Source organism: Anopheles funestus, chromosome 2RL (genome assembly GCF_943734845.2).
Source record: "Anopheles funestus chromosome 2RL, idAnoFuneDA-416_04, whole genome shotgun sequence".
NCBI classification, from domain to species: Eukaryota; Metazoa; Arthropoda; class Insecta; order Diptera; family Culicidae; genus Anopheles; species Anopheles funestus.
This window is the reverse complement of record NC_064598.1, coordinates 4,229,912-4,249,451: the sequence shown is the minus strand read 5'-3', so window position 1 is coordinate 4,249,451 and position 19,540 is coordinate 4,229,912. Positions and strand designations below refer to the sequence as shown.

Sequence of the window (19,540 nt, the reverse complement as noted above, 5' to 3'; positions counted from 1 at the left end):
TCGCTGTTTCGAGAACTCTTCTGTGCGAGCAAGCTTTAAATGATCGTTTACTGCGCGAGATAGAAGATGGATTCTAGAAGGATGTGCAATTTGATGAATGATTGCATTAAATGTAAAATAGTCTTACATATAACACGCGTTTTTCAATCTTTTGCTAATTCAAAATGGAATTTGCTCACTCAAAAGTGCTACTCACAGCTCACAAAGTAGCAAATCTTCAAGGTGTACTCTTACAGTCCTTTGCGCGTATTAAGTCTCCATCCTAGGCAAATTGCCCTCAGGCACAAAACAGCAGCCAATCAAGGATCAACCCTTTGTTCTTAATAAACTGCACATTAGCACCAAATAACGTCAATCGACCGAAACTGTCAAGTACGAATCAATTTCCCATTTTCGAATCATTTGCCGATCCGAAGCCTATTGTTTCGAACCGCAACCTTGCACACTTTGAAGGAGATTTTTTTTCGGATGAAAATTGCCGGTAGTAATGTTTCACGTCCATGGACAGAAAAATCTTACACTGGTCGGGCCCATCAGCAGGAAGCGGCATCGATCGAACGCAGACCTTCGATCGTAAAACACACACCGACAGCAGATGCGTTAGGAGTGGAAATACAAAGCGCAGACCAGCGATGGTACAGTTCCGGTAGCAATTATATGCCGGAATAATTAACGCGTTGAGAAAATTTGTGGTGAAAATTTAATTTCCAAGATGGCACCCAACCATAGCCGGCAATGAAGCGTTGGGCGATTGAATTTGTGCGCAGATAAAGGTTACACGAATGGCGTGCGAACGGTCGATGTAATCGATTTGGTAGCCGAACCAACTTTGGTCAAGTTGGTGGCCAATCGGATGAGCAATGGATGGACGGAACCTTACCTTGACAGTGGAATGGTTTCTATTGCATTACGAACGCGCAAGGTTTAGAGAAAGAGATGCTTCAGATAAGTAGAGTGGCACGTTGAGTTGTTGAAAGTGTACATTTTACATACGGTGGTTGAAAAATGAGAGGCTTTACAAATGGCACTGAAGATGTTGAGCGCACTGGACATCCACGGGGTGTCCTTTCGCGGTACGCTTTTGGTCAAGGTTATGTTAAACAAATGCCATCAAACCTTCTCCCAAGTTGAGCTACAGCTTTATTTCCCATTCAAATACACATTGTTGAGAGGTAGAATGTACGATCCGCTTACATCAACCAAGTAAATCGGAGAGGTTAATTTTTCTTGCCTTGTTCGATAAGCGCTTCGCTGTACCGATGAACCGATGTCATAAATCTACATGCACCAAGCCAGCTTGTACGTGTCTAATCCGCTATTAATTCTCACATTGAAGCATCCACCATATTTTGATTTTTTTTTTACTGTACAATCATAACCATAACCGATTACATGATCATGGGTTTGAGTGGGTGTTTCTCGTGTAGCAGGATCAGGCAGGACACACCCGTCCCGAAGTACGGATGAAACGAATTCCATCGGTAAAAAGACGAGCCATCGTGTTCATCCCAGCAAAACGCCACCCGCAGTAAGCCCAGCTAGTTTATCATAAATAATGCCAATAATAATAAATAAGCTTACAACTTTGCATGGACGATTGCAGTTCGAGAGCCATCGTTGGATTCCTTGTGTTGTGGTAGTTGTGCCCTGCGCAGCATGTTCAACTCACTAGGCCCAGTGTCGATCGGGAGGACGGATCGAGACAAAACCGTAAATCGCCACGGGACATCGACATTGAACCTCTTTGCCAGTTCTGATGCAATTATCAGTCTTCAAAGAGGAGACCCCTGCATTGTTCCTTGGCAACCTTCCAACATTCCGGACGATATGTCCGGTCGTGTATATGAGCCTAGGACCGATGATCAATCGGAACTGTAATTTGTCATTTTCTTGCACCCTTCCATTCACTTTCATTTTCTTCTCCTGTTTTGCTACTTGCTTAGATAAATAAGCTTCCAGCTAGACATGATCGCCAGCAGACCTGCAAGGGAATTGCAATTTAATGTTGATTTTATTGTTAATCCTCACGCCACATTCCACAAGATGCATTTCCGCTGATCCTCTCTTAGTTTGATAAGCAATAACAGTACACACCAAAACAAAATACTTTCCTCTTCACGTATCCGCTTACGTGATGGGTTAAAAAGATGATTTTTCTATCTTCACACCATTTTCATTCACTTTCCTTCCTTCCTTACTGCTAACTTTTTTTTCACTTTTCATTCCTCCGGACTTAAAGCGTGCGTTTTCGATTAACAAAATTTTCCCCTGTTTTCCTACCCCATCTTACGTTCATTGGTCTTTTATTGTTTGGTTTGTGTATGTGAGTGTATATGAGTGTTTTTTTATTTTATTTTGCTTCAATTGTTTTTGCGATCAACCGCGATCATCAGTGTGATCTTGCAGGAAATTTAACAAATTCGATTTGCTTGATCAACACTTTTCCTATTTTCCCATGTCGACACGGGTAGCGGGGCACAATCGATCGCAAATTATTGGTTTTATTAGCCCTCACTCACCGCATAATGCAATAAATGTTTTTCCAACACTTTTCACCGTTCGGTCCATTGCTACATCCGTGTGGCGCGGTTCGATGTTTTTTGACGGACCGCACCATGACAGTGCCACAGTATTATGAAACGGTTACGAAAGTACTCACGGGACCCATCCCTAAAGGGGCCCACGCACGCTTGGAAAAGGGGTTTACTTTCTAAATTAGCTACCCCATAGAAGGACGGTCTCGATGTGACGGTTTATTTTCTTTTCGCCGCTTCTGCTCGATTTTATTGATCAACCAAATTGTGGATGGGTTGGCTGCCGAAAGGTGAAGAAAGCGCACGCCGACCAAAAGACTCAACACATCAAGCCGGTATGAAAGCGTTTCGCCACCCACCCACTAACTTCTAGCGAACGAATGCCATTCGAATGTATATCCATCTCGGGGTAAACAGCAACACACGAACAAAAAAAACAACCTATGGGCACGTAAAATTTTGGTGTGGAATTTGGATTTGCCATTTTCGTGAAGGCCAACCAAATTGGTTTGCGGGTGGCCTCCCTCGGCACATTGGACGGTTTGCATTTGCGACCTACGAGACGGCCATACCGTAGCTTAGCTACACACGCGGCTAATTAATGCCCGCTCGGCGTTGTGCAATCGATGCCAATTCGCCGTCAACCTGTACCGACCCTTCGCCTGGGAATGGGCACAATTTAACAACAATAAGCCAAAAACCAACCAGCCCAGCCCGGCCAGACCAGACCAGAGCGACAAGTGCGCCTGTCAAGCTTACCTTCCTTCTTGCGAGTTAGTTACCTTTGGGAAATTACATAAAATGCACACGAACTCACCAACCCAACAGCGGAAAGGTGTTTCGCGTGTGGTAGAGCGAAGGAAAAATCGCACACAATAAAAAAAACACAAAACCACACAGTAAGATAGATGTGCGAAAATGTGTCCACTGTGCTTACTGGTTCCAAAAACAAAAACATAAAAAAAAAAAACAATAATAGTTTTCCCAAAAGACAAAATCACAAACTTTGTGCGTGAAAAGGTTACAAATTTTAAAACTCACCAACGCTTCCTTTTGCATACATTCATTTTAACTGTCTTTAGCGAGTCTTCTAACACACCCGTACATAAAATAGACCCACAGGAAGGTGAAAATACAAGTGAATAAACAGCATGAGAAAATGGATAAAATGTGCACCGGTGCGCTCAGCTGCACTGGGTCGGAAAATGGGTACAATTTTCACGCCCACTCCCCGTCGAACCAGCTCAACCTCCATGCTAGAAGTTGGCATAGCAAAACGATTAAGATTTGGTTTTTCACGGTAGTCCCATTGTGCATTGTGAGTTGTCCAGCTTACTCTCTCGGTGCACTACGAAAGCACACAAGCTGTGGTCGAATTTCTATAAAGCTACTTCTTTAGATCTGCATGAAACTTAAGAGTGGTTCGTTTTTTCTTTCCAACAAAATGTTTCGAATCTTATTGAATGTCTTTAATGCGATAGAGTGAAACAAATAATCTTCCGAGCTCAAGATTTTTGCGCTGCCAGGTCCTTCACGCAAATAAATTGTACGAGAATGCAAAGACCAGTCCGTTGCACTGGTTTTCGATGAAGGTCAAAAGATGGGAACATTAAAATCGACGCCGCTTTAATTATATTTTTACTTCAGGCAACTTGCCCGAGGATTATTATGTCCAAGGTATCAGTAATGATCAATGATATCGTTGCAATTAAACTATTTATGTGATCGATAGTAAATAAGTGATAATTATCTAGGCTTGTAGTAGAACCGGTCCAAACAGGCCTTCTAAAAATAGTTGTCTTTCTATCATTTTTCCGGTTACAGCTGTACATACTATCGCAAAATTCAATATTTTATTTTTGGACTCTGAATCAGTATTTTTTGCATGAATCAGAAGTGAAACTACGTTTCAACGTCTCAATTTCTATCGTTCACACTTACAACGAATTATGCAACCAATGTGTTTGCATAATTTACTGCAACTGCAGTTATGGATCCACTTCAGTTAGTCACAGCAACCTTCACCTAATATTCCTTCGCGCTTGTCAACAGTGTCACACAACCGGATGCATTTGAACTTGGTAGTCTTAGCCGCTTCTCCGGTACCATCGAATGATACATTATTGCAATCAAATGATTCATCCTCTCAGTCTAATGCAAGATCGATAGTTCTACAACAACTCCCAAACAAGGTATTCCGCTTGGAAAGCGCAACGATGAAGAAGTCATTACTCATCCCACTGTCGGCACTCCTGCGGCAGAGGGTGGCAATCGAAGATCACCAGCATCACTACACGGATGCAACGTTGTTCATCAAACAATTCTAAACATTCGTCCATTTTTGGGTTTAAAGTCATCCCATCCCAAACACACCCCAGAAACGGCGAATGAAGAATGTCTGCAGATTTGATCAGACAGCTGCACCTGGAAGCAACAGCAGCCAAAATGTTAATACTTCGCTCGAACCCAACTTGACCTTTTCACACTGTTTGCTACTACGCACGATTCGCTTCGTGATCGAAAGCTGCACGCATCCGCAATTGTCGGGATTTCTTAAACTGTTGAAAACTCCCCGAAACAAAAACAAAACGATACATAACCTTCGCACGGAACGGAAAAGGGTAGAACATTTTTCCCATCCCAAGCTGACCCCAGCAGAACAATTCGCACCAAATCTGCACTAAACGACACCACATTAAACCTCCACAAACACACATGTACACAAACCATACTCCAAACCATACAACAAAAAACACACCAAAAAGGCCTCGTTAAAGCTTATTAAAAATGAGCTCATGAATGGTGAGAGAATTGCGAATTGTCGTGGGTTGAGCGTCGTGCCAATCTAACGGCGATCAGCCACGCCATCACAGCAACAAAAGACGCAGCCTCCGGCGGAAGTACTGGCCCGATGACGAAATGTTGCCGTTCGGTGGACCGTATTTACTACGTCGTGATTTCACGGCTTTGGCCAACTGCTTGCAACCTGAGATTTTCATTCATTTTTTCGGCAAATCGCATCATTGTTCGATGATGGATAGTGCTGTCTACAAGATCGCACATTGACGACGGTTGCGATGGTCAAGGGAACGGTTTCTTTTAGACGAACAGGAAAGTTTACCCAAAAATGGAGAAAAAAAATATGGAAGAATAATTCCCTACAATAATGCACCACCATCGCTCTTGTGACGAAGATTGATTACACCAAACCGGAACAGGGGGTGGTTCACGGAAAGGGATCAAAATTTCGGACCTGTTACGAAAGTTATTTTCTCCAACAGCACACCCATACGATGGTGTCCAATGAAGTTTTGGGGAGAAAAAAAAACCGTCGACAAATCATCCGAATGTGTCCACTGGCTTGTACACCCTCTCTATCTCACTGCATGTTTTTATAATCTTGCCTGAGGCTGCGTTATTTAAAAGAGGACTATAATCACATGATAGCAACGGGTACAGGTAACGAAAAGCCACAAACCATCCACCCAGGAAAACCGCGACATCCATCCATCCACGGAAGAAGGCGCGCCAATGTTGCATATTCATACACTGGTCACTGAGTGGCTGGGAATAAAAACGAATCACTTCCGTCTTTGACGAGAGTCCCCAAAAACGCGCGCCCATTATCAAACCGGTTCGCATAGGTCAAAGTGTGGAGAGGAAGCAAACAACAGCAGCCGGTAAAATCGGTTTTTGGGGTGGAATTTCACTCTCCATCGCTAAGCGAAACCGTTGATTAAAGATCGTTATCGGGCGGCGGCATTTTGACTTAAATTAAACGATTGCCACGCCTATAAGGCGACATCAAACGCGTTTAAAAAGACGTCTCAAAGTAGAACTGAAAACAGTCATCTTCGGTCACGCTCGCGATAAATGGTAAGCCCAAAAAACATTGTAAACATTCGTCACTACCTCCAACGCAGCGCACCGTCGTCGTCGGATTGCAACATCACCACCGTCGCTTTCGTACTTCCGGGCAATAGGCGACGACATGCTAATGATGATACGGTAAAAATGTCATTCGTCTCACCATCTGGCCCACCCTGCTAGACAGACAGACAGGTAGATCCACTCTCATCGATTATGCACAATCGCTTACGCAACGAAAGACGATCATCACACCGGTACTACCTTCTGCATAATGAATTGTGACAGCAGACGAAAGTGAACTCTCCCGGAGGCTGTAGAAGCTCCTCTACGGTGCGTGTCACCTCTGTTGAACAAACTTTCGCTTTCGCCACACAAAACTAGGGCCAGTTTGAGTGACCTTTTTTTGCGAGCTTCCTCGACACTTCAAGATCACGTTGCGAGTGGTCGTGATCATGTCAGAGGTCTAAAGTGCGTAGATATTGGCGGTGGTTAATTCATCGTCCAGCGCCGACTACTCAAGTGTCACTCGACAGCTACAGCTGAACGTTTAGAAAGCTTCCAGAAAATTAACGACCCCAAAAGTTTGGATGGACACATTGATTTGCGTCTCAGATGACATAAGAACAGTCGGGGTGGTTTTTCGAAGAAAAGTCAAACAAACAAACTCTCGTCGAAACCTGCTGCTGGACCCCCCGCTCAATGCCCGTGGATCTTCAGCGTTCCACTGGCAGCGTGACTGAAAGCTCTTTAGTGCCGATTGTTTAGATAAACCTGCGCTGCCCGCACAGCCAGTGCTTACCCGGCGATGATGATCTTCCTTAATTGGGTAAATATGGAATGTATAATTAAACGCCTGCGTACGTTAATGTAGCGTCCGGTAGCGAAGGGTTCGACTTTGCCTACGCCAAAGGCTATTTTAATGTCCCATTTTTTGGACGCCACAATGAAGAAGGTTATTATTTTAATACACTCATTGTTAATTTGTCTGGCAGGCTGGATAGGGGCCGAAAGTGCATTACATGCACTTGGGACCCGGGGCCTTCTCGGGTGGTCTTGACGTGGTTTTCATTCATTTATCATGAAGCAAATCGCGAAATGGTGTATTGTCATAATGTGAATTGTAAGAGTGGGGATAATGGATTGAAGAGTATAAAAATAGCTTACAATCATTTCCCTCCGATTGAAAATAGTGTTAGAGTAATGATCAATGGTGGAATATTTTTAAACAGTACATAGACAAACACTCCTGTGCATAGACGATCAGCACCGGGCGATCGATGATGACAATTGATTCCAAAACCTATGACGTATAAAGATTACTTATGAGTTTTCATTTCTCTATCACACACTGTTACATTCTTTCCGAACCGGATGTGGTTGGAGCTGGCTGGAGTAAACCGCACCTGACGACACAAGCACTAAGCATGTAAAAGATCAAACAAATGCCAACATCGCCGAGCCTTCCAACTTCATCGTTTCATATTTACATATTTACACATTCCATTCGCTTGTCACCATGGCGTCGGTTGTGCTTACATGATTGAGCCGTATTATGTTCCTCTACCAATATTGTCTGACACAAGCAACAATGTGAACTTTGGAATATGTGTCTTCTCCCGTAGGGTGAAACATCTTTACAAAAGGAAACACGTTTCCTAAACGTGTAACATTTGTTTTTTTTTAATTTGATGAAAAAATAGCCTTAGAAAAAATGGCATTACAATTTATTCTTTCAAATTAACCTCCCTTTCGATACACTAACCCTCACATCAAGTCCGCCCATCAAACAGCAACGATGCGTAGTCAGCTGGACGTTTAAACGATGGCGAAAATTCACCAGTGTGACATACCCAAAATTTCACAATTATTGCACGATTTTTAAATGGCTTCATGAAATTATAACCATTCGGCGTAACGCAAAGGTTTGCCACTGTTTCAAAAGACTTCAACGCCCGACCAGAAGAGATTACTCTCATAAACGGCAAAGGTTTCGTTACGTTTTCTTTCTTTACGAACTGTTGGCTGTATAATAAAGGCTAGCAGCTGTTTCGACAACTACTAAAACTGTAAAGAAATTTAACGCCCCATAATTTGTACCACACATTCCGACATACCCTTCGCTCGTATTTTTAAAAGGCTCGCAAATTTAACCAATATTTATCTACGCATCCTACGTCACCGACTGAATTAATTTAAAACGATAAATTTTCCATTTCACTGTGCTGCACTGCAATGGGCTGAAAATGAAAACCAATTTGTCACCAGGGCTTGATCAGAAAACCATCGGCTTAGGGCCTTGGGTAAACGCATTCACACATTACGCCATTTAAATGCCACATTTGAATGCGCTTTGCCGGGTTGAACGTTTCGTCTTCGTGTGCGTGATGCGAGATTACATCTGTAAGATTTTATTTCATGCATCCCACTGCTCTATGATGTTCGTTCGTTCGTTCGTTAAAGCCACAACCAAACCGCTCTGGATAATATTAACCAAGTTCTCCGCAATTTCCCAATTGTCCCTTACGGTAACCGTGCAGCTGATTTCACTTTACGCTGGAATCATACCGGTTTCTTCTTGAATTTCACAGCTTTAGTCTCTATCGAGTGGCATAAAATGAATGAGAAAAAAAATGAAAAAGAGCAACAAAACCAAAAAAAACCCGAACCAGATGCCCAATCATAATGGGCAATAATTGAATCGACTTCAATTTCACCGGAAAATCACCCCGAAAATGGCACCCACCGGTGTGGTTGCGGTGCTACGATTAATTCCGCCGATAGAAAATCGACAATTTCGTTTGCAGTTAAAAGTGAAATTTGTAATTTCACCCGGTGCCGGGGTCTGTCTTATTTTTCCCGCGCTGGTCCCGCAATATTGACCGCGTACAGGGGAAAGTCTCGATTGACGATGTCGCCCGAAAAGTTCGTACCGTATCATTGCTCAATTTTGCGGTGAACTTTCCTCCCTCGGCGAGCGGGATCGTCCCGCATGACTTGTCGCGAAAGTGCACAACCTCTTCGTCGGTACGGTCATGCACCGCGGATCATTCATTGGGTTACGATCAATTACAGTCACTAATTAGAGGTGAGCTACAACTCACCCGGATGGATGGATTTTGATTCATTCTCCGTTTATGGAATGGAGCTCATACAGATGCTGGTAAGCAATTTTCAACACATATGCGATATTTCTCCAAAAGCAAAGCATAACTGAAGAATTTAATAAATATTAATAACCATGCGTTTAATATTATTTTTGTAATGCTAAATTAAAACCACTTAATTTTACATACGCCATCGTGCTCCTCAATGGTAAAAATAAATCTTATCATCATTCATCAGTAGAAACAGTAAACACATCAACATACATTTTCACGTGTAGCTTGACTAATTATGAGCCCTTACACGATACACACCACCATGATGAATATTGGAAATTTTTGCCATAAATAGAAACTTTAATTCATTCCACCTGACAAGTGCGGTGGAAAGAAACAAACAATCGATAAAACTAATTTCTGTACAGAAAATAAGATGACGGAATTTTGCACACATCTTCTACACGCGCTAATGTAACGCACTTCGCTGCATCTGGCAGGTGCTTTACCGAAAACCTTCATTTCGCCTTTCCATTGTGGTCGGCGTGTTGTCTAATATTAATTTTCCATTGCTTTTCAGTGCGTGCCGCCATTTACACGCTCCATTTACGTCACAACGTATGCCGTACGATGGCTGTATGCTAGTGAAAATTAGCAAATTGTGCAGCAGGGAAAGCTGCGGTATGTGTGTGGTTCCAAAAATGCATAGATTTGCCCTATTTTTGCTCTTCTTAATTCACCATTACATAACGCTTTGCGTCGTAGGGCGATGGGTGTGTATGACGTTGTTTTAATTTCTAAAAAGTATCTTCTCACTACCCAAAACGCATGAAGCGAAATGAATCGTGGCTTTTTCCGTTCATGACTAATCGTGCCCGCTTTATCTTCGTCATAAACGGCCTTGATGTCGCTGGAATCCGGACACTTGGTTCAAACCCGTTGATTGACCCGATGGTCGTTATCCTTGAGGATCGTCCTTCATGCAGGGCGATCGGTCGGCGCTAAATTGATACAAATTTCACCTGTAATCATATCAATTTCCAGCAACTGCTCCAGGGCTATGGTTTTGTGCCATTGAAAAGAACGGTGACCTCCTGAATGATGCCGCCAATGAAGCTTCCGCATGACGAACCGATGACGAAACAAGGAAGGGAATGAAATGAAGTCACACTGGAAAACTTATGACGTGAAACCGGACATAGTAAAGGTCGTATGAAAGCTTAACGATGGTTCACGGTCAAGGCAAAACCAGAACAGTGACGTAGGAGAAAAAGTAACCAAAAAGAATCCAATTTCCCTCGGGCCTCGCGTTTGTGTGATTCACATGGCCTGCAAATCATTCAAGGAAATTAAAAGATCTGTTTAAGATATAATAGCATTTGAATAAACATTTTTAATACATTGTTTACCAAACAGAAGTATATTAATAAATGAAACGACAACTGTTCTATACGTCGTATGCTAACAGCTTTTTTAACTAATCATGTTGAAGCTAATATTTGTAAATGGGTATGGGTCTGTAACCGCACGAAGTAAATATTATGCAATCGATAGATTCATCCATTTCAGGCAACAACTTGTGTTTTTAATTTAAACAATTTTAATTGACTTCGCCTGCGATATCGCAACCGCACACCACAACCTAACACGTACTTGCAGTTTCCTTATCTGCGTGCGTCAACTCTTCAACGTGCCCAGGTTGATCGCTCAATCAACCCAATAGCAATACCCTTTCAACCGATCTTTCCAACCAAGAACGACCCACCAATTCTTCCTGACCTTTTCCGTACGCGAACGATCACCATCGTCAATGCCCGTATCCACCTTCCCTTCCTCCGATTCCTTTATTTTGCATCCAAACGAACCACTTTAAACTGAAGGCTTTTGTGAGCCGTTCGGTTTCAACAACACCGACCGGAATGTCGAAGCTATGAAGGGTTTGTTGTTTTTTCTTTCTTGCTTTTCTTAACGTCTAACGCGGTTTCTCTCCTTCACTGTCGTTGGCTTCTCTTCACTCGCACGTTCCAGCGTGTTCCGTTAATGAGTGCCGAAATGTCAAAGTAAATGTCACGCTTCATAGGTGCGGACGTTGCAATTTTAAGTTGGTGGAAGTGGTGGAAAATCAAACGAAATCATAACATCATCACCCACCGTCGTCGGTACCATCGCTGAAAGGAGTGGTAAGTTTTATATCGCTTTTATATGGCCGATCGTCTGGTACGGTACGGTACGGTGGATCGGACGCGGAATTGAAAATCGATAGAGGGCGAAAACTACCAAAGGTGGTAATCACAAATTTCACACCCGGGTTTTTAGCAGCAATGGTTTAGAAACTTCTCGGTTCAATGATTGGCAAGGAGACCACTTGAACGATCGATCAAATGGCAAATTGAATCAGAAATATGTTTTAATATAGCTATATTTACAAAACAAAAAAAATCTCACTCACAACTGTGCTATCTGGCCAGCTGTTTGTCTTCCAGCGTGTGTGTGTTTTTAGCCTGCGTATGTTATGCTAATCATATAAACCACGTCCACGCAAAAGTGGACTAGGAACCAGTTTTGAATGGTGAGCACAATTTTTGAAAGCAAACTTGTCGCTTGCCATAAGTTAGTCAGGAATTTGGACGATTATACAATCGCTCTTGTTTTTGCAATATGATTGTATCAACCTTTTCTCCCTCCCCCCAAAATGTGGTTATGTGTGGGACCTGTTGTGTGTCACCAAATATGCTGCACCATAACCGCCACCTGATGGTGATGAGTTTTTTTTTCATTATCACACTAAACTGAATTTCACAATACCGCATTGTTTGACATTTCATTAAAAAATAATCGAACTGCGATATAATATTCTCGAACATTTTCTATAATAAGGTTCAAGATCTTTTTTTACTACCTTACCAACATCGCATGATACAATTCATATGATAATATTCGTCAAACATCGAAAACACCATCTTCTTTTATGCTTTTAGGCTGTAAATTTGATCCTCGGTAATTCTACACCAGCCATCGTTGTTAGGCTGTGCGAAATTTCTATTCAACATCCTTAGGAGCCCCGATCAGACACTACAGCAACCATTTAAACCACAGGCTGAACGGCAACACGAAGCCAACCCATTTCGCCACAAACGGTCTGACATTATCCAGTCCAGTAGCTTTGGCTCATATTTTTTTTTCTGCTGCCACAAAAACGGACAGTGTACGCAGCCAAAGATGGTGTGCGTATCGGTGGGCAGGTTCTTGTGCAGAACTTGACACAACTCACCCCTTTGCTCGGATAAGAGAGTGAAACTGCGAACGAAGGCAAAAAAAAAACTAGTCTGAAAGCGAATCTGCAGCCAGTGGTGGCAGCTTTTTGCAACTCATGCGTACGGCTTGAAGGGGATACTAACCGGTGCAAATCTATCAGTAGAATGCAGGGTAGGCAAGAAAAAAATCACCTCATACGCAAACGTCAACGTCGATCTAGTTCCAACTTGCCCGCAAAGAAGGAAAATATACCTACACCGAATATATGTAACAAGCGGCAACAATAACAACAACAGCTAGATACCCCTCACAAGACAAAAACACGTTCTCCCATGTGGAAGACCTTGAGCGATCGTGGTGGCAGAATTGAAAGCAAATCTGGTGCTATCTCGCTCCTGTCACTACGGTGCGTCCATGTAGCTGGAGAGGGTTCGTCGCTTGAAGTCTTTCGTACCGTGTACCGCGTGGAACCGTCAGCCGGCTATCGGTCCGGCCGGGTCGGTTGCGATCTTGCATTGAGGTCGCCCCACACTGCTCCCTCTGGCGCTCCACAGTCTCACACGTTCGCAAAATAGCAACTGTACCTCAGAATCCATTCCATTTCCTACAATGTGTTCTAAGCTGAGTGTGCATTGTTTTTTTTGCAGTTGTAACTTTAGTTTTTTTCTGCATTGAAAAGTTGTTTTTTTCTGTTGCTTTACATATATTGAGCTATTGTCATTGGTTGCGAATGTGAACGCGTTCGGTGCAATTAGAAACAGAAGTTAGACCGAGCGAAACAGAATGTAATAATGGTTGGCCAAGTGTGGCGACAGAATGTCAGTTCGTTCATCCTTGCAGATCGATGAACAATTAATCATGGTGCTTTAATTGGGCCGCATCATTACGCGATCGAGTGATCTTGTTTTGATGGGAGTGCGTGAAGCTGGTGTTAATTTGATCGATCACCAAGGCCGAGGTCGTATGCCGTGGATTGCTGATGTTGCCTTATAAAAGCGTTCTCCGCTTATTGCAATGCAAAACCCCAACAAACATTCTATTCTAACACTTTCACTCTCTCTCTTAAGTGTTACTCACAATGTAAAAAACCTTGTCGAAATTAGCCATAATTTCGTTTCTTTAGCTTTGCATCTGCAATTTGATTGAAAGTTTTCAGCAATTTTCCGTACAACTGAAAACGCAACCGAACTTGACTCGTTGCTATTAATTTTCCAGAGCAAACACAGCTGCATCGTTAATTTAATGACACGGCGATTTATTTCGGTTTCAAAAGAACAAATCTCACCTCCAATGGCGGTCACGGGACGGCAAATGACGACGTCCAATTCGTCGTCTCCAGCTCAACCTTGACAAACACCAATGAAACCACCGTCACACCAGTGCGAAGGGGAAATCAATTAAAGCAAGCACCACCTTCGAGGTGATCATCGCGGAGAGATGATGCTGCAAGCGCACGATCGTTCGCCAGTGAAAGAAAGCAAACAAACACAAAAAGGCCGCGCTTGTTTTAATGAGCGTGATCGGTTTTGTATTTTTACGCAATGCAGGTGTACAACCACCCAAACAGCTAGAATGTATGCTTCGAACAAGCAATACACGCTGTAAAGCTTGTGTGCACAACAATTTTGTCTTCGTTAGGGTCAAGCTTTGAGCTTTGGCTAGTGAACGTAAGGCCAAAGTGAAAAGTCAACAGGCGTGAAACCTCTCTCATCGCTAAATGTAACTGAGACATCAACGCTGGTGCTGATTGCAAGAGAGAAAGAATAAAATTATTTAAATTCAGAATTTTTTTCCAGTTTTACCAAGCTATCGTAAAGAGGTTTCTGGAAAGTTAAAAAAAAACAATGATTTACCTAAAGTAAACCGAGGCAAAGAAACAAATATTCTCAAACGGCTAAAACACGCTTGTGTGTGTTTTTAGTGGGTGTGAAGAAGTAAATACCTAACGGTACGTGTCAAGAATGGGCATCTTCTAAATTTGGTCCAATCCGTCAAGAGCACGAGACCAAAGAAGTGATCTTCTCAACCCACCCGTTCCTTAAAACAACATTCTCTATTTGATTGCTCTTTAAAATTTCTCCAGTCCTGAATGATTAAAAGTATTACACACACCCATACAGACTGCAGCATTGTTCATAGGAACGGCGCTTTTGAAATCGGTTCAATTGCCAGCTAGTTCTTCCCAGTTTAGCTGACGACCGTAATTGAAGGAAGGAAGGAGAAGCTTCAACGGTTCTCCACGTTCAACCGTGGCGCCATATTTGGCCGTTCGATTGTTACGATCGGCTTCACTCGGCGAACCAAGCCTTCCATTCTAGCAGCTTTTGGGTACCATTACCTACACAGTGTGCTTGTACGGTTTCACCCATCACCACACACAACAGCAAGTGACCTCCACACCGGGTGGCACGTGAATGCAGCGCGATCGATACTCTCCACCGTAGGTACGGCGTTTTCCAATAACATTTGAACGCTAGCACAACGAGGCCGCACACGCTTGAGGAGTGGTATAGAATACAGCCTAGATCTAGTAGGACGCTCACTTGGCACCGGTGAATCTTCTCGCGTTAGAAGAGACGGTACTAGCTGGCACATCGGAACCCGAATGACAACCACCCGTTGACACCTGGAGTAACCGATCACCAATGCAAATACGTGAAAGATCATGTCGTGGTTCGTGTGCATCACCATGATGCTGCTCGTAATTGTGTCCCTGCTGTCATGCACTTGCGCTTCAATGACGATCCATTCTTTTGCCAGCATCTATCGACACCGTTCCACCGTATCGATGGGAAAAGAATCATCGGAATCTTGTCGTGTAACGTACATAGCCCGCTTCTCGGGGTACGATTACAAAACAGACGAGTTGGGATCGTCTGTACGAAGCAATTTCAGATGTGAGGATACCCTTTTACTTTCCTTTCCGTGAAATAATATAACAATTCTACACTCACATTAACGATCATAGGGATCTACACCATTAAACCCGGAGTTAGCTCGTACACTAAACACAATTCCAAAACACTGTGTGAACAAAACACTGTGCGAAGAAAAACAATTCCCAAAATTAAGTGAAAGAATAGCAATTAATGAATCTCACACATACACCTTTTCAGTCGCAGGCAAGACGTATTTTGGTTGCCGATGCACTAAGGTAATTGGTAATTCCAAGCCACTTCGAAGCCATTCCAAACTCCACATGTAAATTATGGAAAGCTGCAGAATTGACGATTGAAGGCACTGCTACGTTCACGCATGTGTCGTGTGGAATACTTTATTAAATCCGAAATTCACGCACCACAACGAGTGTATGTTGGTAATGCGGGGAAAGAGTAAAAGGGCAAACGAGAAATTACCATACATTACCAATACGATGTAAATAATGAAAGCGTAACTTATAACACTAGTTTTAACTCTAGCATATGGGTTAAACCGTTTTTTTCATATCCAATGTTTAACTACTCTAGAATAGTGATTTACTTCTTCATCGAAACATCGAGTACAAAAGGTTCACAACCAACTTTAAATAAATACTTCACTCGCAGGCCCCCTAATTCAGCCAAACAGTGTCATGAAAGGTAGCCTAGAAATTGTTATGCCTGCCTGTCTCACCGTTCGCGGGTGTAAGACACTGAACCATTGCATAATTTTGTGCTCTTTTTGCACTGCACGAACGGCTGTGCTTGGAGCAAAGGCACAAAACTCTCACGATAATAACAGAACACTACCAACACATAAAGCGAATTCAATCGAAACTGAACGGAATTGTAAACGCGTTCTGTTTGCGGAGTGCATTCAAAGAAAAGCTTTATGTTTCGAATCAAACAGTGAACGACGTATCAGCTCACGATTCAGAATGTCATCGAAAGGTGTTGGGATGGGTTATTCACTGCTAATTATTATGATGCACTGTGTCACACATCATAAAACTATTGAGAGTACGAAAGACTTCAACAACTAAACATGCGACGAACCCTTTAACCTTCAACCTCCTGTATAATTCACCTAACTAAATAACAAACTCTAGCACTATTAAACCATTTCTTCCGTGCAAAAAATGCTCCATTGAATCGTCCGGCCGTGTATAAGGAAGATGTTCCGGTACCGCTTCATTCACCTTCGTCTCGAGTGATGCAACAGTAAACGAAAAACAATGTTTTGAAAACGATGGTCAGTTAGGACCGAGTGTTGCTCGGAAGGCATAAAACAGAGCAAACTCCCGCTCACCTCCGGGCCAAAAAACTTTACATCTTTTCATTATGGCAAACGAAATTTCAGTACGTCTCATAGACGTTACATTATGCCTGCATAACGATTGGATGGTTTCGATTAGATCGGTTAATAGCGTTTCCTTGCTGCCGTCCCATGATCCGCCCCATATCCACGTTTGTGAGCGTGTGTATGTGGGATAGTTAGTTAATTAATTTCGACTTTTATTACGGTCTGCTTTCAGGTGGAAAGAAAGTGAATACCGCTTCATTTACGGATATTAGCTAACGTTCAAGCACGATCTTTGGGCGATAGTGACAGTAGGTGATGGTTTGAAGAGTTCTTCAACGTAACCCTTGGAAAAACCTCAACTTTCTTCCACGATGTCCATGATATTGCACGTATTTGGTGGAAAAAGAACACGTTTCTAAACATTTGTAGCTTTGTCTTTGTTTTTGTATCAGAATTTGTTTACCTTCGATGCAGCGTTAGAACATGTTTCTCTAAACGAGTTCATAAACATCGGCCAAATTGCCTTCGCAGCATTTTATTCTGATTTTTGTGTGACTTTTTTATAAACAATCTTCTCTTAAGAATACATGTATGTATATCTATGGATACATACTACAACATGCCTACATCACAAACAGTCCATGTGGTCTAATCTGTAGTCCACTTTCTGCATGACATCAGACCGGGTTTTACCACAAGTTGGAGCAATAGTTGAGATCATATTACGCACCTAAACACCCTTAACCCTCACCCCCGAAGTTCTCGAATACTTACTCTGTTGAGCTGCCGATCTTGGCAATGCTAAGCCAAGATTGCACAAAACTGCCAACCAAATGATGGCGGACTTTGGCACTGCCGCTTTACTATCGCCCATTTTGTGTCTGTTGCAGGACACTGCACACTCGGACCGATACTCCAACACCCCGTCCTCTGTTCTGGTATGTTTCTGCACCACAATGAAACAGGAAATTTCAATTCAAAGCCAATCCCCTGCCCACTTTCGCTTTGTGCACTGGTCGGTATCTCGGTTCTCTGATTCGTCAAGGAAGGGAAGCGTAATTTCGATCAATTAGATCGATCGATTGAGGATTGAATCATTTTCTACACTCATTCACAAAAAAACACTTTGCCCACCAAAAACAGACAAATGCTCCCTTCGGTAAAGCACCCACCATGCACCGTTTTGTTTTCGAACTCGATTTGATTGCTTCTCTTGCTCTTCGTTTTCGCTCTGCACCGATTTTGAATCTCCCGGCTGCAGCACCTCACCACACTGCCTGTTTTTTCCTCTATTCAAACAAAAGCGAAACTTTTCTTTTCAAACGGAAAGTGTATCACTGCATTTTCCTTTCGAATTGCACCACACCGTCCCGTCTCTTTTGCACGAACGTGATCGCGATCGCTCAGTCGTACGAACTAGCGCTAATACGGCCCCTTGCGCAGGAGCTGCTGTTTCTCTCCTTTACGGGGTTTCTATCACACCGTTTCTCTCAAACGATCTCTCAAACGTTTACTCTGGTTGACAATTTTGCATTCAATTTTCTTTCTTTCTTCTCCTCTACGCTTACGTTTCTCTCGTTTGCGTGCCGCGACACGGGAGGGTAGATTGCACAATATCGATTTCTCCACGGCGATCGGTGTTAAGGGTACAGGTTTGTTAGACTCCCTCCTTTATAGCGACCGCTTGCGACTCACTCGCGCACCGTTTGATTTAGCGCTTTGCAGCATGAACGAACTGCTCGGTTGCGACACACTGGTACACCCGATCTGTCTTACCCTGGCACACAGCACTAGCAACCGGAACTGGACGGCGGCTTTCGGTCCACCCGCTGCTGTTCGCTGCGACACTATTATGAATGCCCGGCACATAGACTTCAACGATCGGACAGACGATGAAAATAAGCAACCTTCGAAAATATTCACTTCTGAATTTAACGGCACACGGGATACGGTGGCGATTTATTTTGGCGATCCGAGCCGAAGCATTTACACACGTCGAAAACAGTAAAGCAAACTAGACCTTTTTCCTGTGCGTTCGTTATGCGTTCGATGCTTGATTGTGCATGTCGTCGTTGCACAATGCACAGAGCACACGCAGCCGCTGGGCTTATGCTGCTCCCAGGCCGCCCAGTAAACACACACGATCGCACCACCACGGATTGGATTGGTGGGCCAAAAGGAAAGAGAAACCTCACCGGAATTGCAGGCAGGGTTATAGCCTTCGCAACGTGTTGCCGTTCGATCGTACGGCAACGGACTGCTTCCCGACGGTGTGAGCGAAACTTTGATACTGAAACGTGTTTTTGCTCCGGCAACCCAACCGTGCAGCTGGTTCGCTGGTTTCTTGTGTCTTTCGGATGCTTTTCAATTACTACGGGGTGGGGATAAAGAGTACGTGAGAGTTCGAGCTTAAGATACACAGGGCATCAGCACGGCGTTGGAAGCTTTTATGCGTTGGAAGCTTCTTGTGGATAGTGAGTAGACTAAGCATCGAAAAAGTCGATTATTGAATAAAAATGGTTAAATGTAAAAACAATTTAATTATATTACCATGTTTGAGTT

The 19,540-nt window shown here is 43.1% G+C and overlaps 1 protein-coding gene across 2 annotated transcripts in view; it reads right to left on the bottom strand.

The window, feature by feature from the left end:
• The window catches only part of LOC125766037 (mucin-5AC), a 43,315-nt gene extending 23,825 nt beyond the window's left edge, over window positions 1–19,490 (bottom strand). Inside the window, exon 1 of one of the 2 annotated variants that reach the window (XM_049431616.1) lies at window positions 17,753–19,490. In XM_049431616.1, the coding sequence (XP_049287573.1) occupies window positions 17,753–17,852 (100 nt within the window). In that variant the 5' untranslated portion in view covers window positions 17,853–19,490. The remainder of the gene's footprint in view (window positions 1–17,752) is intronic. The other variant, XM_049431617.1, reaches the window with a different exon arrangement.
• Between the last annotated feature and the right edge of the window lie 50 nt (window positions 19,491–19,540).